Raw genomic sequence first — 23,427 nt, forward strand, 5'->3', positions numbered from 1 at the left:
TATCCGGATAGAGCACCTGTCATCACGGCCCGCGTTGTAGAAATGTGGGATCCCCATCGTGACGAGGAGGAGTTGATGTTGTTCGTGAAGCTCGAGAGTGGGGTCGCGAGTGCTTGGGGGTGGTACTGGTCAAAGTGAAGAGGGAGAGCGAGTGGTCTGGCGGGAAGAGGAAAAAGCACAGAGCGCGCCTCACGCCTGTCTTTCCCTTTGTTGCCCTTTTCTTCTTCCTCGGCAAGCCCGACGTCCTGGTCCTTCTCAGAGTCCGATACACGGGATCCCGCTTCAAGGTGGCGATTAGCTTTCTGACAGATTGCGGGGTGTCTTCGGCGGTCTGCCTCAGGAAAACTCGGTCTGCAGACTCGGATATGACCCGGTCCTCAGAAGACGAGAGCTACCCAGAGTACATTCTGGTTGGAACAATCATTTCGGGATCAGAAAGTATCAAGCTCTTGTATTGAAGATTGCGCACTTTTCGACTTTTTCTTCTCAGCTTTGCCTCTTCCACCTTCTCTGGCCGTCGTCGGGATGTGCCTGGATGCGATGCTATTTCTGGCCGTGACGAGGCGGTGTCGGACGGCTCCGGCCCGAATCGCGACGTTCGCGCACAAACCGCTGCCTTTGTCCGTCAGATCCTTCTTCTTCGTGGACCCCGTCTTCCCCGCGCACGTCAGCTGCTCGAACTTCCCGATCGTAGCTAAGAGCTTCGGCTCTGGAACAGGTCTCAAAATGCTGCTTCGGCGACTGACCAGACAGGAGGCGTGGTTGATCTAGGTTTTTTTTTGCTAGTCGAAACGCTGAAATGATAGAACATGACAACAAAAGAGAGTTACCCAGATATCGGAAACGATCGATGACCAAAAGAGACATGTCAGAGTAAAGTATTTTCAGGAGGGCTTCGATCCCGAACCATCCGATTGGTTGAAAGTGGCCCTCGTCGGCGTCTGCAAGTTTCCATCTTCGCGGATGAATCCATGAGCGAGCAATTCCCGCGCAGATGGTCGATCCGTGTGTTCAATCTCGAATGTTTGTTCGAGGAAATCATCCGCTTCGCTCGAGATGTCGTCTGGCACGGTCGGCCGTCCACTCGAACCAATCTGTAGGTACAGAAACAGTGTGAATAAGCATCGTGACCCCGCGATAGCAGAGTATGATGAAATGGGCCCTACCCGAAAGATGGCCTGCATCTGCGTCAGATTCGCCCATGGATGAGCTCCTGTGAGCATCTCGACAACGAGACATCCGAGCGACCAAATGTCGGCTTTGCTCGTGTATGCAGTCTGTTTCACAACCTCAGGAGCCATCCAGTAGACCGAGCCCTGTAGGGAGGGGCGGTGCACTTTCGCGCTCGAAAGGAGATCTGCAAAGCAGCGGCGGAATCAGTACAACTCAGTGCTGACCTTTTATCGTGACGAGCGAGACCTACTGTCTTCAACCTTCTTGGAAATCCCGAAATCCGAAATCTTGATGTTTCCCTTGTTGTCGACGAGGATGTTCGCGCCTTTGATGTCGCGGTGGATGATCTCGCGCTCGTGCAGGTAATCGAGGCCGGTTAGGATCTGCCGGACGAACTTGCTGACCAACGCCTCCTCGAACGCTCCATAATTGGACAGCAGCGCGGCGACGGAACCACCCGGGACATACTCGAGGAAAATGTTGAGATGTTGGCCGTCCGTGGACGAGTCGAGGTATTGCACAATGTCTGTCAGAAAACAGTAAAGATCAGAACATGTACACGTTCGCAAATATGTTGTCACTCACTCTCGTGCTGGAGGACTTTGAGCAATTCAATCTCTCGCTCGAGCGCTTCGAGCATAGACTTCTTGCGTTCCTCATTGTGCGATTTGCCCGTCGGGAGTTCGACTTGCTTGACCGCCATGAGTGAGCCCGACAACGGGTTCATGCCGAGGTACACGCTGCCGAACGACCCGGCCCCGATCAGCGCACCCTTGATCCATTTCATGCCTTTCGCTGATGACACATTAGACGCGTCAGTTGATCATTTCCCCGCCGTGCGCAAAAGACAGATGTATATGTGTGAAAGGCAAGCGCACCCTCTGGTTTGTGTGGAACGCCTTCGTGCGGTTCAACCTCTTCCTCCTCGCTCGTCTCGGTTTCGCTCTCCTCGGTGACACTTTCATCGTCGTCATCGCTCGCGACGACACTCTCGTCGTCCCCTTCGTCGTCTTCCGAGTACGATTCGCCCCAGCTCATCCCGCTCGCTCGCCTCGTCTCGAGCTCGGCCGTGACTTCGTCTACCGTGATGACGCTCGCGGCGTCGCTGTCCTTGCTTCGTCGTTCCCACAAGCTTTGCGCACCGACACTCAAACGCGATGAACCAGACATGCGCGACATCCTCCGAGTCGAGAGTCGGGCACTACGCGCATCGAGGTAAGAAGGAGCGAGCGAACTCGCGATCGATCGAGTTTCGGCGAGATCGTCTGCCGTGACCGAAGCTGAACGAGAGGACGAGTTGGAAGAGTTCAACGCCATCGAGGTCGATTCGGGAGACGTCGCGACGGTACCGCCATCACCTAGGAGGATTGGCTTGTCGAGGGCAGCCGCCTCCTGATCTTCAGCCGATTCGTCAGGAGGATCGAGCGATCCACGGGGAGAGCGCCCTCCGGTACCTCCTGCGCGTGTCGTTGCTTGGCTCGAGTGACTGAGGCCGGTCGACCCGTCGGAAGAACCCGAGAATCGACTCATTGGGTGGCTCTCTTCTTTCTTCTCCCAGCTGGTCTGTCCAGGTACGACCGGGGCGAGGTTTTGTGGGTGTCCGCCGACAGTTGCACGAGTCGAGCTTGCGACACTCGTCGTGCTCATCCGGCGGCCCATACCTCCACCTCCAAGCGCATGCGCACCCATACTCTTCCGAATGCTCATGCGAACCTGCTTGCTGAGCTTCTTGTCCCCTGATCCTCTCAGACCGAGCGGGAAGAATTCGGTCAAGTGAGTCGCGATCAATTCGGACGGTGGACGTTGACCGAAGAAATTGCGGAGTTTGCGGGCCGAAGAAGGCGCGACCGACGAAGCGATACTCGCCGTGGGTGAGCTCGACCGGGGGTGAGGTTCCGTCGTCGATCTCCGAGCTGGAGCGGCGGCAGGGTGAATCATCGAGTCGTGCGAGGTAGGAGGCGTATGTCTCGAAGAAGTGCGTTGAGGTGGACTCGCCATGTAAGCTCCGCCTGATCCTCCCGAGGAGCCGTCCTTCGTCGAGCTAGCGTCGTCCGAGTACTTGCCGTAGTAGTCTCGAGCCCAGTCTGGCGCCTCGAGCCCACTCATGACGCTGACTGTACTCGCGCGGTTCATTTTGCCGCTACTACCAGTTGAGCTTCGACTGCTCTTCTTCTTGCGGGGAGAGATGATGAGCACTCCGTCCGGATCGTACTCTTCGTCTCGGTACGCGGTGTCCTCGAAATCGCTGCCGTCGCCGCTCGTCGATGGACTGGCAGGTTCGAACCCCATCTTGGGAATCTCGATGCCGAGGTAGTTTGGACTCGTGGGAGATGCAGTAGGGCTCGTGCCGTATCCCCCCGAGTGCGCGATCGTCGAAGGCGTGAACGAGACGGATCCTCCTGGCCGGACAGATTCGGCAGAAGCGGCATGCGAGTCGCCAAACACCCATTGAAGTTTCCTCCCTCGCTTGTTTGGCGACGTAGCATTCGAGAATGAGGACGCGGCGGTCGACTGGGACTGTAGCGGGGAAGTCGGTTGCTGCGACTGGATACCCGACGAGGTAGAAGTGTTCGAAACGAGGGGCAAAGGGTAGGCCGCAGCAGATGCCGAGGTTGGTAATTTCCGTACGAACAGTCCACGGGCGCGTTCGGGTGCAGCGGTATTCTGACAGATTGCGTGGAGCTCTTGTTCCGAGAGTAGTCGAGCTGGACGAGGAGAACACCTCAAGATCAATCTCCGACAGCCGCAACAGACCCAACACCGAGGCAGATTACAAAAAAGAAGATCGACGTACCCATTCCGTTCGGGTCTGGCGTCCAGATCCCCCAGCCATCGAGCTCTTCGTCCTTGCCCAGCAATCCACTTCCGCCTCCAATCTGACCCGTCGCGATTGCGCTCGTCGCAAACTTTCTGACGACTCGACTGAGCACTTCTCGTCCATCCTTGGCGTCGCCGACGGCGAGAACTCTCGTCGTAACTCCATCGGCGCTCGTGAACTTGACCGCCTTGCGCATGACGTCGAGGTTCGACAACGGGGTCGACGAGACGGAACTCGCGATGACCCCGGAGGACGAGACGAGACCTCCTGCGGTTGAAGGTCTTGCGAAAGTCGATCGACCAACGGTGTATCCTTGGTGTGATTCGGATTTCGCGTTCGTCGATGGGTGCTCGAGAGGAGAAGGCAGCAACTGTGACTGACTCTGGGTCGGAGCCGCGTACGGGTGGCCCGAGTATGACGAGAGCGAAGCCTGCGCTGTGGAAGGTCGCGCTCCGAGCGAAGCCGACGACGCTTTGTGCCGAGTAGCGACATGCGGTTGCGTCGCGGTCGAGGGTCGTAGCTGCGCGACGGAAGATGCGTGGAGGGACGTTGAAGCGTTGATCGTCGAGGAAGGAGCTGAGCTGTAACCGGGAATCTCGCCGAGCCAGTCTCGCATGCCCGCGTTCGAGGCGCTTGCGGAAGATGTTGGAGGCGGTGGGATTCTCGAGTTCGGAGGCGGCAGTGTTGGAGGAGGGGGAACCTGGCGGATTGTCGTCGCGGCGGCGGTCGGGGCCGACGCGGCAGATGCGAATTGGCCCGCGCGCGGGCTCGTGGTTCTCGATGGCGGAGAGACGGAGGCATACTGCGCTTGTTGAAGCTGGCTCGATGCGAGAGGCGAAGTCACGTTCGATTGGGCGAGATGCAGGGGCGGAGGGATGCGGTTTCCGACCGAGATGTTGCGCGCCGAGTACGAACCCGAGCCAGGGCGGGGATCGATGAGAGGTGCGGGAGGGAGCGTGACAGGCGGTGGAGCAAGCGGGGTCGTCGATGATCCTGGTGGAGTCGAGAGAACCGAGGCGGGCGAAGACAGCGAGGTGTTCGAGCCGGGTACGAGCGGGCTCGACGGTCTCGACTGGGTGAACCTGCTCAGCAACACGCTCGCGCGATTCCCGCCGCCTACGAGGGTGGTGCCGCCGACGGCCGAGAGGTATTTGCCGCGCAGGGCGCGCACAGCAACGCAGATCTTGACCCGGTCGCCGACGCTGCGAATGCCCATTTCTTTGAGCGCGGTCTGGTCCACCTCGAGGAGGACATTGCCGCGGATGTCGTTCTGAGCAAATACGTCACTGTATGTGCTGGACAAGGTCGGTAGGGCGTGCGAGATCCAGGTTGCGACGTGCTGGTCGGTCCAGGACGGTAGCGTCGCGTAGTCGAGCCCGCTCGAGTCCGTGTGCAAAGTCGGACTTGTGATCGTGCCCGAGGACGTGCCCGGTCGCAAGCTCAGGTGGAACGCGCTGCCATTGATCGAGAGGGCCTGCGAGTGGGGGAACGAAGGCGAGGAAGGCGAAGAGTGCGACGATGTCGCGGTACTGAACCCATGCGAGGGGCCCACGAGGTGCGTCGCGAGGCTGCTCATCGAATTCCGAGTCCGCGAGGTCACTTGAATCTGTACATTGAGAGGGTGAAGGAGAGAGGACGTGATCGCGGCGGGACCTCCGCGTAGACTTACATAAAGCCTTGATCAAGGCGATGCAAATTGACGCGTCGAATAAATTGCACATTTTTTATAGTTTTGCACTCCCTCTCTCGTAGTACAGAGGTGAATCCCAAAGGCATGATAGGCAGAGCGTAACGCGTCGCAAAATTTCTAGTTTGTCAAGTCTACCACAGAGCCGACCACCATGTACCAGCTCGCAACCCAGCTCTGCGCCCATGCATCTAGCCCGAGTCGTTCGTGTCGTTCTGGAGACGCTGACAGTACCTCATCGACGATCGTGCTCGTTTCGCATGGATGCAAGAACCAGCTTGGTCGGCCCGTCGCAGGATGATCCGACTGCGAGATGAACGGCGTCGTCGCGGGGCAGTCGTCGGGCACGTCGAGATGCGGTTGCGACGCCGCATTGGGGTCGAGTGTGGTGAGAGGGTAGGTCGGTCCGAGGACCGAGCGGTGAAAGATGGTCGAACTCGCAATCTCGCGCAAAGTAAGCGGTGCTCCGGCTGCGAGTCACGGATAACGCACAGATTCGATGCATGTCAGAATGGAGGGGAGGCAACTAGGTGAGGAGGTGAGCGACGTACAGGTCCGGTACGCCTCGAACCAGAGGACCGGAGTTTGGTACGAATCACTCCAGCAGATCGACAGGTGCACCTTGCATACCTCTGTCGTTCTACGCGAACACGACTCGGAGGCACAAGCATCGTCCTCGTGTTCAGCGTCCAGGAGCACGTCCGAGTCCTCTCGCTCGTGGACGAGAGAGAATTCGACGGGTGACTCGGGTTCGAATTGACGGTCGAGGATTCGACGGCGCAAGTACTCGATACCTGGGAGGTACTGTCATGGCAAGGTCGTCATGAGCTGGGGAAGCTGCGACAAGAGGGACATCCCGAAGAGTCTTGATTCACGCACCGATTGAGGTTGAAACATCACTAGCTGCCAGTCTGGCGCACGCGCTTCATTGCAGCGAGCTAGACAGTTCAACGTGTCTTCGGTGGAAGCGGTAGCATTGGGGAGAGTCGCCAGTCGGCGAGAGGAGTCCACGCGAGAACGAGAGGCTGTGAGAAGGGCGACTAGGGCATCTTGCGCAGGTTGCCGAGTAAGCGGAGGCGGATGATCCAGAGTGGGACCGGGAAGAAATGCGCACGGCCCCGAACGAGCCGGGCAGAGGACGCGAAGAGGGGAAGTCGAAGTTCGGGTTCTGGTCGAACCGGCTGCCGAGGTGCGCCACGAAACTCTGCCGCGCTCGCAGCCTCTCTTCCTCTTGCATCCTCCCCAGAAAATCCCTGGTCCAGACCCCATTCGACCCACATGGATACTACTCACCCCGTCGTCGCGTACATCGGACAATCGTGAGCTTCATCCCCCATCCACTTGCCGATCCCCACCTCGCCCGCTGTTCTTCATCTGTGCCTCAGTCGCTGACCGCTCGTTCCACGAGACGATAGCGCATGGAATCTCGTTGGGCACAAGTTCTCCGACCGCGCCAGCAAGACGCTCAAGACGCTCATCAAGTTTGTCGAGGTGCGTTCCCTTTTGCGGAAATTTCTGTCTCGCTCTCGCACCATCACGCCCCGAAACGCTGACAAACCACCGACTCGATCGTATTTCTCCCTTCTTCTTGTGTAGGAGGAATGTCTTCCCGCTGAAGCGCTCTTCCATGCCCAAATCTCGACCGACCCGTCCAAGCGCTGGAAGTCGTACCCTGCCGTGATCGAGACACTCAAGGGTCGTGCCAAGGAGCTCGGCCTCTGGAACATCTGGCTCTCGAAGGACCACTACGCCGCTCAAGGTGGCTTCATGACCAACCTCGAGTACGCCGTGTGCGCCGAGATCATGGGCCGCGCGATCCGCGTCGCGCCCGAGGCCTGCAACGCTTCCGCCCCCGACACTGGCAACATGGGTTCGTCACTCTTTCAAACATACGAGACGATCGAGCGCACTAGGGCGACGCTGAACCCCGTTTATCCCGTCTGCAGAGGTTCTCGCTCGGTACGGCAACCCCGCCCAACAAGAAAAGTGGCTCAAGCCGCTCCTCGAGGGCAAGACTCGCAGCTCGTTCGCCATGACCGAGAAAGGCGTCGCCAGTTCTGACGCCACCAACATCCGCACCTCGATCAAGCTCGACCCCAAGACGGACGAGATCGTCATCAACGGACACAAGTGGTGGATCTCGGGAGCTGGTGACCCTCGCAACGCCGTTCACCTCGTCCTCGGCAAATCGTAAGCGCTCTCCCCTTTTCTTCCCGGTTAGACCCGAATGGTCTGTGCTCATGCTCCGCATTCGCTCCTACAGTGATACCTCGGCGAGCAAGTACCTGCAGCAGTCGATTGTCATCGTGCCGAGTAACGCGCCTGGAGTCAAACTCGTGCGCCCGATGCAAGTCGTGAGTCGGCTGAAATTTCCGATCACGTTCGAGCTTCTATGGTACTCACTCAGCTTTTCTCTCTAAAGTTCGGTTACGACGATGCCCCCGAAGGACACTACGAGGTCATCTACGACAACGTGCGGGTTCCGAAGGAGAACTTGATTCTCGGCTGGGGTAAAGGCTTCGAGATTATCCAAGGTCGCCTTGGACCCGGTCGCATCCACCACTGGTGAGCGGTCATCTCCCATCCGCTCGCTTTCGACCAACAGCTGACAATGCTTTGAACATGTAGCATGCGCTCTCTCGGACTCGCGTCTCGTGCACTCGACCTCGCGCTGATCCGTGCGACCGATCCCGTCAAGACGACCTTTGGTAAAGTCTTGTACCAGCACGGCACGGTCGTCAAGGATCTTGCCGACTCGAGGATCGAGTTGGATCAAGCGCGACTTCTCGTGCTCGGTGCCGCCATCATGATTGACTTGCACCCGCAACGAGCGAAGGGCGCCATGAAGGAGATTTCGATGGCCAAGGCAAGTCCTCAGCGCTCTTTCGGCTGAATCCCCAGGGAACAGCACAGAGTCTGACCGACTTAACGAGGAAATTCCGCAACAGATTATTGTGCCCACCATTGTTGGCAAGATTATCGATCGGTCGATGCAACTACACGGTGCCGAGGGTATCTCTCGTGAGTCTCAAGGTATTATGTCGTTTCTTGGAAGAACCACGGCTGATGCGGCTACATACGCTGCTCCTTCTCCCCAGAGGACACGCCCCTTGCAGCGATGTGGGCCGGAGTCCGAACCCTACGTTACGCCGATGGTCCCGACGAGACTCACATCGCCAACCTGGGCAAGATGGAGCTCAAGCGGGTTGACGAGGCTCGCGCTCGACACGAAAAGATGCTCAAAACGCAACAACTGCTGTTGAAGAACGAGGGAGTCAAGAGTCACCTCTAAAACATCCACCCTAAAACATCAGTATTTCTTGTCTCTTTGTCCGTTTCAGGGGTTCTTTTCGGTCTTTCTTCGTACTTTACGCCTACTTGTGATTACCTAGCAGTGCCGTGCCAACATGATCTGTACTTTGTGTTGTCGAAGAGTGCGAGTCGTGCAGCGCTTTGTCCGGCTGACGTGTATGGATTGCACTTCCGCAACGAAGAATGCACCGAGTGCTCACGAGATACCTGCGTCACATTAGGCGTTACCTTACAGTCTCGACTGAGAGAATACCGTCGGGAGAGGCTCCACGACTCTTGCGAGATGTTTCCGCAGCAGCGCCACGTGAAATTGCTTCCTCTCTCTCTCCCTCCGCCTCAAAACAAGTGATGGCGACCATAAACACCACCCCGCCTGCACCTAATCACGCCGACGGTATGCGGCGTCGCTCTGCGCCCGCTTCTGCGAAACCCTCGACCAGTGACGTATTGAACTCGCTGCCTCCTTCTCCGTCTCTCGTCGCAACCGACCCACCTTCACCTGAAGCGATTCGTCCGACCCTCTCGCGCACCTCGACCGACTCGAACGGGACCTCGTCATCGGCCTCGTCTCGGTTCGAGATACACGAAGAAGATCCATTCTCGGCATTCAGTCTACTCGACTTTCTCAACGTCGTCGACGCGCATTGGGACTTGTGGACGAGACCATTGAGACGCAAGAGTGTCTCGTGGAAGTCGAAAGCTGACAAGTTGCTCGACGATGCGAAACAACGCGTCGGGCGTGACTCGTTCAAACTCCCAGCCGCGTTCAACGAATTCCCCGGTGTTGGCAGAGGCTCTTCGGGAAGTGGGAGCCATGGAGGAACGACTCCGGTTGGGCAGAGGGCAGAATTTGCTGGATTGAGCCAGAAGGAGAAAGAGAGGCTCGAACGCAAGTATCGAGAAGTGCGAGAGAGGATGAGAGGGAGCATGTCCAAACTGGTCGTCAAATGGGAAGAAGAGTGAGTATCTGTCATCAACTCCTTCGCGCGGAGTCGGCCAAACTGACGCCGGGGCGAATGCACTTCAGGAAAACCGTTCGCTTGCGAGACAAGGTAGGTCCTCGAGCGTATCCAGATGCAATATTGATGGAGCCTACTGATCCCTGCTCTTCATTGACGACAAGATCTCCTTCTTTTGCGGAGTGATGAATGTGCTCATCTCGGCCCTCTTGCTCGGCTTTCGCCCAACCTGGATCCCAGATTATTACGGCATACAGATGCTCGCCTACACACCCTATCGTATCTATACCTACAAGCGCAAGTCGTATCACTAGTGGGTCCTTTGATCCATTTCCGGTCGTGCATTGTATCGAGCTGATCGATTTGTTTCTGCATAGCTTCCTGTTCGATCTGTGTTACTTTGTCAACCTCCTCACTGTACTATATGTAGGGCTCTCACCTATAGTTCGAACGCGTACGCTACGCTGACTTTATCGTGTACGTATCGAAGCTCTTCGTGTTCCCCGGTAGCACTTTCCTGTTTCAAGCTTGTTACGGCTTGACCCTCGGAAGTCTGGGATCGTAAGTCTAGCGACGCTTCGTGTCCCAAGTCTTCTACTGATTGTTGACCATACAGCGCAATTGCAACCTGGCGAAACTCGCTCGTTTTCCACTCGCTCGACAAGGTCATCTCGCTTGCGATCCATATTTTCCCTCCCTTCGTTTTCACCGTTATTCGGTGAGGAGATTTCGCATTCCAGCCTTTCAGCTCAGTCCTAACGCGATCCATTCTCGCCCTCGTCAGGCATTACTATCCGAAGGAGGAAGCCCTGCGCCGCTATCCGGCGATGGGAGAACTGCCTCATCTCAACTCGTGGCACGCCATGCTGATATCGATGTCGGTTTGTAAGGCATTTGTTCGCTACATACTAGAACGACAACAAGTTGAGACTGATGTGGGAGATCGTCACGCTCACAGATGCCTTCTGGCAAATCGCATACTATCACTTTGTTATCCAGCTGCGCGCAAACAAGATCAAAGAGGGTCGAGCGACGAGCTTCACGTTCATGGTCAATGACAAGAAGCGTCTCATTGGCAAGATTGCTGCCAAAGTTCCCGAAGGTTACAAGGAATCGGCATTCATGGTACATCCTAGATTGCCAATTGCTAGAGATGATATCGCTGCTGACATTCTGGAAATCGATTTGTAGGGAGGACAAGCGATCTATACAATCGTGACCCTGTTGCCGCCTGTCCTGGTCCTTTACGATTCCAAGTTCTGGTCCGACGTTTATCTCCTGTTCCTGTTCGGTGTCAGCGTCTGGAATGGCGCTTCTTTCTACAGTAAGCGGTACTCTCCCTAATCTCTACTGCTCGCTGAACTCAGCGTGTATCTCTCTCTCACAGTGGAAGTGTTTTCGCGCAAGTTTGAAAAGGTGTGGCCGGTGCACTGACCTCTTGCAAAGCGATTGCGTCACTGACGCGAAATTCTCTCACGGCAGGAATTACTCGCCTTGCGCAAAGAGTTTGAACAGCAACAAGCGCTCCTCGCACGATACTCGACGAACCCACCTCCGCTCACTCCCGCGGCGTCACTCACGCCTGTAACCGACCCATTCAACTCGGTCGATACGTCCGAATCTCCTGCGGGAGAAGTGCTGCGCAGTACTCCGATGTACGACTCGCCCGCACAGAAACCGGCCGAGGTCAAGTTTGCCGACGAGCAGGCAGCCGCCAACCAAGTGGAAGAAGCAGATCGAGATGTACCCCCTCTCTGAAGGAGCTCGACGTTCGCTCGCGTGAGAGCCTTGATGGTACGGTTGTACAAAGGCAATAGAACATCAGCACCGTGGTAGAGTGCTGTAACTTTATGACTTTGGGATCCAGTGCAGGGTCCGTGCAGAGAGAAATTCCAGCCAAACTAGACGTCAGTGAATGCGGAAACTTCGATCGTCGCATGCGCAACTTGGATGCATGCAGGCTCAGACTCTATGACTTGATACGGGCTACCGCTCTATGCCAGTTCGCAAACTCAAAACCAGAACTCGCGATCCTCGCGGTTGCGCGAACGCTAATTGACGTCTGCGTAACAATCGCGCCTTCTCACCGGAGAGGTCTCCTCTCGTTTGCCTGAATCGGCTGTGTCTGATAATCGCATAACAGCGAGATGTCGAACGCGTGATCACTGATCATATCTAACCCGCCCACGCGGAGGGAATCTGATCACCGAAATCGAGCGAGAGCTCGGATGTCGATTGGATTCGAGTGGTGCTCCGATTCTCGACGATGCGAGATCGTGATCCTGACATCACGAGGGGAACCGGCTTTTCTTGCGTTTGTGAAGCGTGATTACACCGCATCGTAATGTCGACGTAAGGTCGAGATCTCGACGATCGGGAGCCAGTCATGTTCCCCGTCGAGAACACGACCCATTCCGCCAAGCTGTTTCTTTCTCTTTCCTTCCTCACACTACACTTTCTTCCTCTCACTCCACCACCACCACAACACACTTTCAAACAACCATGGTGAGTCCCCTTGACTGCTGTCCAGCACTATTCCTTCCTTTCGCTAACCGTCTCGGATGTTGCCCCACTTTGTCACAGTCTGACGAATCGAAGACCTTCAGCAACGACCACGAGTTCGCCTCGGAGCAGGGCAAGAAGGGAGGAGAGACTCAACCCGAGGAGGTCTACAAGGTGAGCTTCCCTTCTACGATCAGACTTGTCAAGAGCCAAAGCTGATGGGCCCCCACCCCTCTCACGTATCAAGCCTTCGGAGCACGATGGACTTCGCAAGGACGGTCAACCCGACAAGCGCATGTCTTCCGAGCACGGCTTCGGTGGTGACCGCGAGCGTGCCAGTGAGGAGGGCAAGAAGGGTGGCAAGTCCTCGGGCGGCGACGACGAGTAAACTACTCGTCTAGCGGAATTATGCGCCTGCCCATGTATAAACTATCCAGATGTCAGCTGTTGTGTTTTGTCACACCATGTCGAAATTTAAACTGCAGTACCTCGCTTATAACATTTCCTGATTTCCGAGACGCGAGATCCAATTGATCGCCGGCAGAATTACCCTCTTCTCTTCTATCAAACAATGTCCGACCTCACGCACTTGCTCAGGTTGGAGCAACTCGATGCACTCTCCGAAACACAAAAGTTCGAACTCCGCCAGCTGCGTGCGCAAGCAGAAACACAGACGGCCCGTGTGGGGGAGCGAGCCCGCAACCCGAAGAGACCAAGATTGACGCAACGGCCGCCAACAGCGGGAACAGAACTTCCGTTCACACCTGCCTGGTGGTCGCAAGTGGCAGGGCAAGTAGACATGGCGATGGAGATCATGGCCTCCGTATTGCCGCCTACGTACCCTCCTCCGCGCGCCTAATGATCGAGAACGAACCCATTTCCCGTATTCACCCCCGTCAAACAAACACGAACGCCTTGCGAAAAAGGTGTATCCGTCCTTGTACAATGCTCTCACCTTCCCAACCACTGAGATTCCGGCGACGCATCGCATCTTCCACGCGGCGATTCTCATCTGGCGACACGGAGGTAGAGCGATGCACACCAGAAAATGGTCGGCTGCATCAATGCTGTCGCTCACAAACACGATGGCCCTACTGCCCAAAGAAATGAAAGACGCATGGGCAAGTGCGCTACGAACATACCTGGATTGGTGTGGCATGGAAGGTCTCGAAGACAAATTACGGTTCCCAATCTCGCTCATGCAAGCACGCCTATTTGCTTCATCGCTCGCGGGAATATATCGGGCCGAAGGAGTCAAGAAGAAATTAGGTCATCTTCGAGATTTTTCGCTCTGGGCGGATATTTCCAAACCGAGCGACGGATGGAACTTCAATCTCGATAATCTCGGAACCACGTTCTCGGCAATCGCGTCAGCAGAACCCCATCCAAAACTGACACGCGCGCCACTCCTGTCAAAGCACGTCCGGGAGATTCTCAGTGTCGTCTCACTGCGACACTCGTTGGACGATCACTTCCATCTCGCCATGTTGACAGCGACCATTATCGGTTTCACCTGCTTGCTCCGAATCAGCGAATTCACATTCAAGGGGGCAGCCGCCGACGCCGAAGAGTTCCACAGGAAACCGAGAGGAAAGGACGTCGTCAAACTTGACAATGGCAGGGAGTTCAACGTGCATCTGCCATGGGACAAACTTGAAAAGCGAGGGGGGGCTCGAATTTTAATCGTCGATGGTTTCCTCGGCCTCATGGGCGCGGATCTCCTTGCGATGCACCTTGAAAAAAACGAGATCAATCAGGAAGATACCCTCTGGTCGTACATAGCGGAAACAGGAATCGACCGAGGGAAAAGAGTGCTGATCAACAGAACGTCGTGGTTGAACTGGCTCGATGCTAGGCTCGCCGAAAACAATGAACGACCTCTCCACGGTACCTCGATCCGGATCGGAGGAGCTACCCAGCTGATCCTCAACGGAGTGGATCCTAACGTGGTCAAGTCGCTCGGACGATGGTCGGAGGAAACGTCTTTCTACAAATTTTGGCGTCACGTAAACGTCCTAATTTCGAGCAGATCGCTAGGGGTCGACACGAATGACGTGCCGGAGGAAGATGAAGGAGATCTGTATGTCCTGTCTTGAACATGAAACAAACGAGCTTTGATGATTTGTGAGTGGCTCTCGGTCGCGCAAGCTCGGGCTCAAACTCGACCAGCGGGCCCTGCTGCTGACCGTGCGTTCGCAGAGAGACGAAACTATCGTAGACAGACGAAAGCTTGGGTTGCGACCGAAAGATAGCTGAATAGACGGAATCGCGCAAGAAAGAGACCACGAAGCTGACTTTTGCGCGACCTGCGGTGTTGTACATGCGTTGCAGCGGGTATGTCCATCATCTACGGACTTGATATAACAACAAATTTTTCCCTCGAGATGTACAGTAGCCTTTCGTAGTAGTTATTTCAGTCGAAGTCGTCATCTTGTCCATCGAGACTGTCGTTGTCAGGTCCGGAATCGTCGAAATCGGGATACTCTTGGATCAGGTCCGAATCGCCATCGTACCATCCATCGTCGTCGAGATCGCTCGGATCCACATCCGAACCTTCCGAGCTCGAATCGGGGGGCAACATCTCGAGTCGGATCCCTTTTGCATGACAAAACACTTCGAGACTCTCGAGTTGAGCATCCGAGAGAGCAACGTCGTCACTGATCTCGACTCTTCGGAGCGTTTCCTGGTGTTGCGTGATGAACGCCTCGAGGTCCTTGTACGCGATGGCGGGGCAGAACCCAAAGCTGAGTTCGACCAGTTTGCAATCGACAAACGACTGCAAGAATTTTGCTTCGTGCGTCGTCGTGAGCGCGAGAGCCTCGAGTTTGGGCAGGTTGAAAGGTTTGCCCAAGAATTTCTCGGTCTGGCCGGGGTGATTCGTAGATGGAGTCGAATCAATGTCGAGCGCGAGGAGAGTGTCAGAGAACGCGTGAATGAGGTCGACGAAACTTGCAAACGAGAGATCGGGACATTCGGTCAAAGCGAGAGTCTGAAGCGGGAACGGAGGGGTGGACGGGTGGTTCTTGACGAGCTCGACGAATCGGTCGTCGACAAAGAAGCCCGCGTTGACACTCAGGATCTCGAGCTTGTCCAGGTTGAGCACCGCTTGATGCAATGCTGCGCGTTGTTCAGGGATTTTCGCCACGACGTACGATTCGAGCCCGAGTCGTTTCAGATTGCGACAGCCCTCAAGCAAGTATGCGACGTCGCCTTCGTTCGTAAATTCGTCGTCATTGACCAACAGGGTCAGGTCGATCAGGTTTGGAGCTCGATTGCGGATCGCTTGGATTGCATGGTCGACCTCATACACGTCGTCTTGATTGATAACGACTGGATCGTCTTCGTAAGCGTCCTCGTCGATAGGATGCTTCTGGAAGGCCTGATCGTGTGCAGAAACGGAGGGATTAGCCGAGCGCCGCCGGTAAGAACCCGCAAAGTCGACGTACCTCGCAATCGATGAGCTCCAGATGGGGGCACAATTCGATGATTTTAGCAATCAGAAGGCTGCGAGCGCGCCGTACCCGGGCGCGGTCCGTCGGCGGGTCGGAGTCGATAATGCCCGTGAGTTGCTCCGCCTTTTCTGCGAGATCCTGTCCCGCGTACGCAACCGTGGCGGGCTGTGCCCCGACATACATGTCGCCGTCGTAGCCGAAGGCGAGGGCTCGGACGTGCTGGGCATGCCGTGGCAGGATCTCGTTGATCAGGAAGAGGAGAGATTCGGTACTGCGGTTCTCGAGGTCTAGTTGCTGCAGGCGGTTGTGCGGTACACGAGGGTCAGCGGGGCGTTCCTGAAAGGGAATTTTGAAGCAAGGCGCTGCTGTCGCTTGCCTTGTACAGCCACACGTACGCGAGTTCGGCGAATTCATGGTTCACGAGCGTGAGCGCGAACAGGCCCTCGTCCAACTCTGGGTCCGGTGAGCTGCCGCGGGCCGGTGAGAACCCGCCAGCCGCGAGATCGTGGTCGAATGCAAGGTGGTCATCGTTGTCATCTTGTCCGTCGTCGTCGTCGTCGTCGTTGTCATCGTCGTCCTCGTCGACCCATGCGCTGTCGTCGGGGCTCGCTCGGATTGGGGGCTCGTTCCGCGGCGATTCGTCCGTCAAGAGCGGTGCTGGACCGACCGAGGTAGGCCAATTGCGCGAGGGCGGGGTGGTCAGGGCGTCGTAGCTGTATGACTCGAGCAAGAGATCCTGGTACAGCTCGGCAACGATCTGGGCTTTGAGTTCAGGCGGCAGTCCTCCGAGCGAAGCCATCCTTCGCTGCGAGTCGGGCTGGGCAGTCATGGTGGCGGGAAGGAGTCGAGCGAGTGAGTGATGAGAGGACGAACGTTGTTGGCGTTGCGCTCCGCTCTCTCCTTCTCTCTCCCTCCTCTTCCCGCCCACTGCATATTCCCCGAATTGCCGACGACCCATTACTCGCTCGCTATGTCTGCTCCCGTCTTCCAAGTCACGACCGCCTCTCCCGCGTCTGGTCAATCGATCCAGCCGATGCACGACGCCCAATCAGCCGCCGACCAGCCCCAGGGCACCGGCGCCCAGCTCGAGAAGGGTACCGCCCCGATGCACCTCGGAGCCAAAGGTTTCCTCATGAAGAAGATGGCTGCGTCTGGGTCAGTCCCCGCCGCGTCTCGCCTGCATCCGCGCGTGTTTTTTTGGCCGAATGTTGACTGACGACTTCCTGTCTCGTTTCTCACTCTATCCTTCCCGTACTCCCCACTGAACATTGCCGTGGCATACCGTAACATGCTCGCTCAATCTGTACCGATTGTCGCGACCACCTGGCTGGTCCATGTCCTCACGTGACGTCGCACGCCCACGGTCCCATGGCGAATCTTGATTCAACATTCTCACGCTCGTCTTAACTCTCGGCACTCTCTCGGCACTCTTGCACGCTTGACCCTCTTTCATTCTCGCTCTTCGTCTTTGCGTCCGCTTCGCTCTCGAACCTCGACGCTTCCTTTCCGACTGCTCGCAAATGATGACCCCCACCAACCTGCGCATGCATGTCACGACGCCTTTGTCCGTCGACAGTCAATCGTCGTTCCACTCGCCGACCGACACGATGGTGAGCCCGTGTACCAAGAAGCTCGTTCAGTCGAAACAGCGCCACTACACCAAGTGAGTCACCCTTTCTCAGGTTCGAAAACGACCGCATCCCTGATTCCTTCGTCTCTTTCCTCAGGGGCAAACCGCTGTCCCTGTCATCTTCGTTCCAATCGTCGCAACCTCAGAACCTCAAGCCCAAGTCTTCGCTCGGTCAATCTTCGTCGCTCGGGTCCGATGAGAACGATGCTCCTTTCTAAGAAAAATCCCTTCAAAACCCCCTCCTTGTCTTTCCCGACGTCTCGGACCACCCTTCTTTCCTTTTGCCATTCTCATTCGAGGCATGTTGATTTCTTTTTGTTTTGTACACTACTTGTTTTTTGCTCCCATTCTCCCAGATTAGCGCCATATCCTCTCCCTCCCCTTTTTTATCTCCCATTTCGGCAGCTCTTCTTTCCCTCCCCCGTTTTCAGAAACGTGCTTGGCAAATTTCAGCCTCTTTTTTTTCGTTTCGAAATCATCCTTAGAGAGACGGAGAATCGGGTGGGTGAGCCTCGTCTACCTCGAGAGAATGACGATCGAGATTTATCCTTTGCTCTTTGCGAGACCTTGTCGAATATGAAGACCGCTCGCGACTAAGAAGCTCTCGATAGATATTGACCGCATGGAAATTGGGTATCGGAAAATCAAGCCAACAAGGGCAGAGTAGATTCCAATTTTATGTGTTTTTGGGTCCTAGTCTTCTGAACAGGAAATCCGTTTTTTACTTCTTCGACTTCTTCTCAGAGTCAACGTCGTTGACCTTGAGGGCTGCACAGAGAGATCATGATCAGGGTTAGCTTCAGGTTTGATGGTTCAAAGTTACGCGAGGAAAAACCCTTACTAGGGGGAAGGGATTGACGGAGCTTCTCGGCCTTGTCCGAGTCGGCGAGGCAGAAGGTGTAGAGGTAGCGGGAGCAACGAAGCTTGAACTTGTACTTGGTGGCAACAGCTCCCGATCCAGCCTTGCGGGCGACCGACTTTTTGATGGTCACCTCTGTAAAAACGATTTCCATCGAATTAGCGGAATCTCTGGAACCGAATACTTGGGAACGGTGGCTCACGCTTGGCGTCCTTGCGGCGCGCGTACTCGAGGAAGGTCTTGATTTCCTTAACTTCGGCAGGCTAGACAAACGAAGAGGGGGAAACATGGGGAGTCAGCACTCGAGGGGTTCCCGCAGAGAGTCCATTCTTTCAAGCACTCTCGACGGCGTAAACCAAAGCTAAGGGTTGTTCTGGACTCTGAGGTTCGATTGTGAAACCGTCGCGGAGGTGAAGCGCCAAGACTCTCTCGCCCCCGCCCCGCCAAGGGAGAGAGAGAGAACTTTGCGACACCTCCGAAAGGTCGTACAGAGAACACGAGGTCCAACGCTCTCACTGTGAGAGAGAGCGTGTGACCTGCGTGGTGGTACGACCTTTGAACTCGTCCGCCGTTTTTCAGTGAAGAAAAAAGGGCTAGAGAGTCGAGACTACACCTTGAGCCCTAGACGCCAAGGCCAATCGCGCAAGCCTCACTGGCGGAGAGCGGGCATAGCGAGACGCAGGAGCGTGACCGGGCGACGAGAGGGGGAGAGCAAGGGAAAAACCTTGCTCGGTGGTCGAGGCCGGAAGCGAGCACCATGTGCAGCGAGTGCAGGCGCAGGAGAGACGAGAGTTCGAGTGCTGAAGCTAGGTAGGACCAGGCTCAACTAACCATGACTGGAGCTGAAGGGTCGAGTAGGGCGAACGAGAAAGCGAACCGTCTCGCCGCGCGCGGAGGTCGTTTTCTCGCTATTCTCCAACTTCGCCATTTCTTCGCCTTGATTTGTTACGCATAAATCGTACCCTGACAGAACCTGTTCTCAAACAGGTTTTTTACTGCCACCAAAAAAAGGTCCTGAAATGGACACGAGAAATGTCTCTCCGCGTCGTTCACTTCGGCGTCGTTTCGCAGATTACGACGTGGGGTGCAATCATACTCTCCCTCATCTCGCTCTCCCCTCCGTCGAGACCGATTCGCAATGACCCAGCACGTGACCGAGATCCGCACGGTACTCGTGTATCTGTTGCACGCACAGCTCGCGCCAGCCCTCGTGCAGGAGCTGGAATCGACCTACGACCGGGTCATCCTCAAGCTCGGAGGCGCGGAACCGTCCGAGCAAGACCTCCAAGATTCCGACGTGATCCTCGGCCTGACGATTCCGAAAGCGCTCGAGCGGGTCGAGCAAGTCAAGAACCTCAAGCTGTACCAGGCCGTTTCCGCTGGGTTCTCGCACATCACCGACACGCCCTTCTTCCAACACTTGCCCGATGATTCGCCGCTCATGTTCGCCAACTCGTCCGGGATTCACGTGTCGACGATCGGCGAGCACTGCCTTGCAACCGTGCTCATGCTGTACCACAAGCTTCACTCGCTCACGGTCACACTCCGCACCGAACAGCGCTGGGTCCCGAGCAACGAGCTTGGGGGCAACTTTATCCGCGAGCTGTCGACCCTAACAGTTGGCATCATCGGGTATGGTCACATCGGTAAGCGCGCTTCGAACCCCCCTGTTCCCAGATCCTCCCCCGAGTCGCACTGACTTTTAGAGATTGGCGCTCAGGTCGCGAGACTGCAAGACTGTTCCATGCTGCCGGTTCCGACATCCTCGCACTGAACCGCACCGGATCTGCCTCGCCCGAATCTGGGTACATCCTCCCCAACACGGGGGATTCTGACGGCTCGATCCCGAGCAAATACTTCTCAACTTCGCACAAGTCATCGATCCTCGAATTCTTCTCGGCGTGCGATGTCGTGATCAACACGCTGCCGGATTCGGAATACACGAAAAACTTTGTCGGAATCGACGAGCTCAAGGCGATGAAAGGAGATGGTGTATACGTCAACATTGGCCGGGGCACGACTACCGATCAGGACGCACTCGTGACTGCCCTTCAAGCCAAGAAGGCGGGCGACGAAGCAGACGATGCGACGGGCACACTCCGAATTGGCGGTGCGAGCCTCGAGTATGTCCCCCCTTGCTCTCTCGCATCTACACACGAGTTTCCCGCGACAGCTGCTGACTTGGATATTTCTGCAGTGTCACCACGCCCGAACCACTGCCAAACGGTCACCCACTGTTTACGCTGCCAAACGTCGTACTGACGCCGCACATGTCGGGATCGTCAAAGCTGTATTTCGAACGGACCGCCGACCTCCTCAAAATCAACGTCGACCGTATCCGTCAAGGGAAGGGCGTGCTGAACGCCTTTCGGGGCCGGGGCGAGCAGGATTGAACAGGTGCACTGAAAAGGATGTGAGCTGTAAAATATGTAGAGAGACCGAGACTGTTGTGATAGAGCTTGTAGTCGTTCTCGACAGGGTGCGAGTGACGACAGAGTCCGAGATGTTTGACGTCTCCCACAGTTCGCCGAAGAGAAGGAATGATAAGCACGTACTGCGCACTTGCCAGCGCCGGGCCTTGGCGGTGCACCTCATCCCTGTCAAACACCTCTCGCTTACAAGATGCCTCAGCAAGTGTCAAGTACTGGTAACCTGTGTCTCTACGTTCTCGCCATGTAAGCGCGTTTTGCCTCTCTCTCAAAGCAAGGTTCGCTCTCGGCTGATGATCAAGTCATCCATCTCGTACCCCTCCTCCTGTCCCACCCTACTCACCCTCGACTGTACTTGACGACGCTGCTGCCTACCACAATTTGGTGATCTAACTCGCGGATCCCGCCATACATCGGGTCCTACGTCATTCAACTTGCCTCGATGTGACATACTTCGTCGTTGGATCCCCTACACGGACCCCTGTCGGTGCCACCCTCATAGCTTTGTGCCACCTCTGCCGCTCGCTTTCAAGCTCAACCGAGGCGTGTCAGCGTGTGACATCTTGATCAACGTCCTCCTTTGGTTTGTCCAGTCCTCTCCGCCGTCGCTTTACACTTGCGTGCTCGTCATTTTTCTCTCGAGCTGATTCCCTTTGATTGTACTGGTCACATCAGGATCCTCGGCTGGATCCCAGGGTACGTCGCATAACTTTTTTTCCAGGGCTGTTTCGGCTATATTCTGATTTCGAGTTGTTTCCTTTGAACCAGAGTCATTCACGCGTGGTGGTTGATCGGTCGTACCGAGAAGCGAGGATACTACTGAACAGCTTGTTCTCCCTGCGTAAACTGTCGTATGTGCTCCGGCATTCAGATCCCCAATATTCATTCATGTCGATAAATCCAACTTCACTTTCTCCTAATACCCTCCACCTTCTCTTTTATCTAATTGATACTTCGTCCGTGTTCTGTAATAAGGCAACCTTGTTGGATTTGACGAGGGCTCGCGAGCTCGTAATTTACTGATTAATTTAGACTTTGCTCTCGAACAAGTACTGCTGCAACCTCGATACTCCCTCGACTCGACTCGACGCGACGCCGACCCCATGTCGAACAAGACTGGGCCTATACCCCTCAAGATTGTGATTGTTGGTAAGACAGGTTTACCCCGCGTCCTCTCAACACGCACGACCCAACTCGCGTCGATCGACAAGGCAATCAGTCAGGGGGTGAAATCAGCCAGCAGCTCGAGGGACGAGCGATTGCTCGCCGGTCGATTGCGCATCTTGTCTCGAGGACAGTCAATCCAAGTATACAGCTAGGAGGATCAAGGAGACGAGAGCCGCAGGAGATAAGGATTCAGCTGGTGGACGACGATAATGTTCGATCATCCCGACCACCACCTCGAGCACTGCCTAATTCACTTCTGGAATGAAAAAGCTACTGACCCACAGAAATTCACTTGCTCGTGCTTCCCTTGCAGGCGATGGAGGAGTCGGCAAATCCTCAATCACGATGGCGCTCCTGCGGCGGGACTTTAGTGAAGGCGAGTCCCCGCAGAAACTCTCTTTCATTCGCACAAAATCGTATCCATGCTGACTCGTAAACGGTGTCAGGATAGAGTACGACCCCACCGTTGAAGATTCTTATTCGACCCACCTCTCGCTCGATGGCAAAGAGTATGCGATCGAGCTCATCGACACGGCAGGACAGGAAGAGTACAGGGGATTGTGGGCCGAGACGAGTGCGAGGGAAGGCGATGGGTTCATCCTCACGTGAGCCCCCTCTCTCGGGTCTGAAAGCTTAGCCGCAAGTTGCTCATCGCATGCCGTCTCGTGTTTCTTTCCCTTCCCACTTTATCAATTGACAGGTATGCGATCGATTCTCAAGACTCGTTCGAGCTGTTACCCGACTTGTTGCATACCCTACGCAAGGCGCGTTCGCCGATCGACAACCCAACCCCGGCGATGACTCCCGAAAACACGCCGTTCCCGTTCATCTGTGTCGCCAACAAGACGGATCTACCCCCGACTGAACGAACTGTAGCTGCTCAACAAGGACTCGGGTTTGCACGCACTGCAGGAGGTCTCGTCAGTTTTCTTCTCTCTCTCTCTCTTTCGAAAACCTTTCGAGCTGACCCTTCCGGATTTCCTTCGCCCCCCTTTCTTTTCTCTACAGTTCTACGAAGTTTCGGCGAAACAGAGAGTCAACATTGATGCCTTTTTCGCAACTCTCGTCCGTGCGGTCGCACACTCGAAACTAAAACACGAGGAACACGTCGCGCAATGTCGAGGCAAACTCGACGACGGTTTGTTCAATGGCAACATTGCGTTCCTCGAAAAACGACAACAAGCGCAACAAGGAGGAGGAGGGGAAGGGACGACAGGTTCGAGGGCCAGTTCGAGGGTAGGAGGGGTCAGGTACGGAAACGAGTCTGACAAGGAGAAACAGAAGGCATTGGCAAGTCGAGGGACTAGGAATCCGAGTCTCGCGATGGATCGGAGAAGGAGTTTGAGCGTAGGTGGACTCGGAGGAGATCCTGATGGTCTTGGTCGGAACGATAGTCATGCGAAAGGGTGTGGATGTATCATCGCATAGCCCGTTCATCT

At 55.8% G+C, this 23,427-nt stretch overlaps 11 protein-coding genes across 11 annotated transcripts; 7 read left to right on the plus strand and 4 right to left on the minus strand.

The window, feature by feature from the left end:
* Window positions 1-884: 884 nt before the first annotated feature.
* On the minus strand, window positions 885-5,567 carry JCM15063_005005 (uncharacterized protein; the record flags this gene model as incomplete). Its single annotated transcript, XM_076676108.1, has 6 exons — window positions 885-1,094; window positions 1,167-1,357; window positions 1,424-1,699; window positions 1,759-1,968; window positions 2,052-3,878; window positions 3,968-5,567. 6 exons carry the CDS (start codon window positions 5,565-5,567, stop codon window positions 885-887), a joined length of 4,314 nt encoding a protein of 1,437 aa, XP_076536646.1.
* Window positions 5,568-5,798: 231 nt separating this feature from the next.
* On the minus strand, window positions 5,799-6,575 carry JCM15063_005006 (ATG3/ATG10 family protein; the record flags this gene model as incomplete). The annotated part of the gene is made up of 3 exons (XM_076676109.1): window positions 5,799-6,148; window positions 6,230-6,482; window positions 6,558-6,575. The coding sequence occupies 3 exons, from the start codon at window positions 6,573-6,575 to the stop codon at window positions 5,799-5,801; spliced, it is 621 nt and encodes a 206-aa protein (XP_076536647.1).
* A 381-nt stretch (window positions 6,576-6,956) lies between these two features.
* Window positions 6,957-8,970, plus strand: JCM15063_005007 (uncharacterized protein; the record flags this gene model as incomplete). The annotated part of the gene is made up of 9 exons (XM_076676110.1): window positions 6,957-6,997; window positions 7,094-7,169; window positions 7,275-7,548; window positions 7,625-7,868; window positions 7,942-8,032; window positions 8,101-8,243; window positions 8,307-8,544; window positions 8,627-8,699; window positions 8,777-8,970. 9 exons carry the CDS (start codon window positions 6,957-6,959, stop codon window positions 8,968-8,970), a joined length of 1,374 nt encoding a protein of 457 aa, XP_076536648.1.
* A 368-nt stretch (window positions 8,971-9,338) lies between these two features.
* On the plus strand, window positions 9,339-11,707 carry GPC1 (glycerophosphocholine acyltransferase; the record flags this gene model as incomplete). Its single annotated transcript, XM_076676111.1, has 11 exons — window positions 9,339-9,949; window positions 10,018-10,042; window positions 10,114-10,262; window positions 10,327-10,375; window positions 10,440-10,510; window positions 10,566-10,667; window positions 10,734-10,834; window positions 10,908-11,074; window positions 11,141-11,273; window positions 11,337-11,365; window positions 11,432-11,707. The coding sequence occupies 11 exons, from the start codon at window positions 9,339-9,341 to the stop codon at window positions 11,705-11,707; spliced, it is 1,713 nt and encodes a 570-aa protein (XP_076536649.1).
* A 744-nt stretch (window positions 11,708-12,451) lies between these two features.
* Window positions 12,452-12,839, plus strand: JCM15063_005009 (uncharacterized protein; the record flags this gene model as incomplete). The annotated part of the gene is made up of 3 exons (XM_076676112.1): window positions 12,452-12,454; window positions 12,533-12,625; window positions 12,699-12,839. 3 exons carry the CDS (start codon window positions 12,452-12,454, stop codon window positions 12,837-12,839), a joined length of 237 nt encoding a protein of 78 aa, XP_076536650.1.
* A 697-nt stretch (window positions 12,840-13,536) lies between these two features.
* JCM15063_005010 (uncharacterized protein) lies at window positions 13,537-14,547 on the plus strand (the record flags this gene model as incomplete). Its single annotated transcript, XM_076676113.1, has 1 exon — window positions 13,537-14,547. One exon carries the CDS (start codon window positions 13,537-13,539, stop codon window positions 14,545-14,547), a length of 1,011 nt encoding a protein of 336 aa, XP_076536651.1.
* A 317-nt stretch (window positions 14,548-14,864) lies between these two features.
* On the minus strand, window positions 14,865-16,732 carry JCM15063_005011 (uncharacterized protein; the record flags this gene model as incomplete). The annotated part of the gene is made up of 3 exons (XM_076676114.1): window positions 14,865-15,830; window positions 15,898-16,197; window positions 16,280-16,732. 3 exons carry the CDS (start codon window positions 16,730-16,732, stop codon window positions 14,865-14,867), a joined length of 1,719 nt encoding a protein of 572 aa, XP_076536652.1.
* A 141-nt stretch (window positions 16,733-16,873) lies between these two features.
* JCM15063_005012 (uncharacterized protein) lies at window positions 16,874-17,751 on the plus strand (the record flags this gene model as incomplete). Its single annotated transcript, XM_076676115.1, has 3 exons — window positions 16,874-17,058; window positions 17,480-17,566; window positions 17,631-17,751. 3 exons carry the CDS (start codon window positions 16,874-16,876, stop codon window positions 17,749-17,751), a joined length of 393 nt encoding a protein of 130 aa, XP_076536653.1.
* A 503-nt stretch (window positions 17,752-18,254) lies between these two features.
* Window positions 18,255-19,226, minus strand: RPL38 (60S ribosomal protein eL38 RPL38; the record flags this gene model as incomplete). The annotated part of the gene is made up of 4 exons (XM_076676116.1): window positions 18,255-18,301; window positions 18,375-18,527; window positions 18,595-18,655; window positions 19,224-19,226. 4 exons carry the CDS (start codon window positions 19,224-19,226, stop codon window positions 18,255-18,257), a joined length of 264 nt encoding a protein of 87 aa, XP_076536654.1.
* A 304-nt stretch (window positions 19,227-19,530) lies between these two features.
* On the plus strand, window positions 19,531-20,785 carry JCM15063_005014 (uncharacterized protein; the record flags this gene model as incomplete). Its single annotated transcript, XM_076676117.1, has 3 exons — window positions 19,531-20,038; window positions 20,113-20,515; window positions 20,590-20,785. 3 exons carry the CDS (start codon window positions 19,531-19,533, stop codon window positions 20,783-20,785), a joined length of 1,107 nt encoding a protein of 368 aa, XP_076536655.1.
* A 1,139-nt stretch (window positions 20,786-21,924) lies between these two features.
* Window positions 21,925-23,416, plus strand: JCM15063_005015 (uncharacterized protein; the record flags this gene model as incomplete). Its single annotated transcript, XM_076676118.1, has 5 exons — window positions 21,925-21,970; window positions 22,302-22,364; window positions 22,440-22,593; window positions 22,689-22,908; window positions 22,997-23,416. 5 exons carry the CDS (start codon window positions 21,925-21,927, stop codon window positions 23,414-23,416), a joined length of 903 nt encoding a protein of 300 aa, XP_076536656.1.
* Window positions 23,417-23,427: the final 11 nt, after the last annotated feature.

This window comes from Sporobolomyces koalae (assembly GCF_050403365.1).
Source record: "Sporobolomyces koalae JCM15063 DNA, S_koalae_JCM15063T_v1_ctg3, whole genome shotgun sequence".
Classification (NCBI taxonomy): domain Eukaryota; kingdom Fungi; phylum Basidiomycota; class Microbotryomycetes; order Sporidiobolales; family Sporidiobolaceae; genus Sporobolomyces; species Sporobolomyces koalae.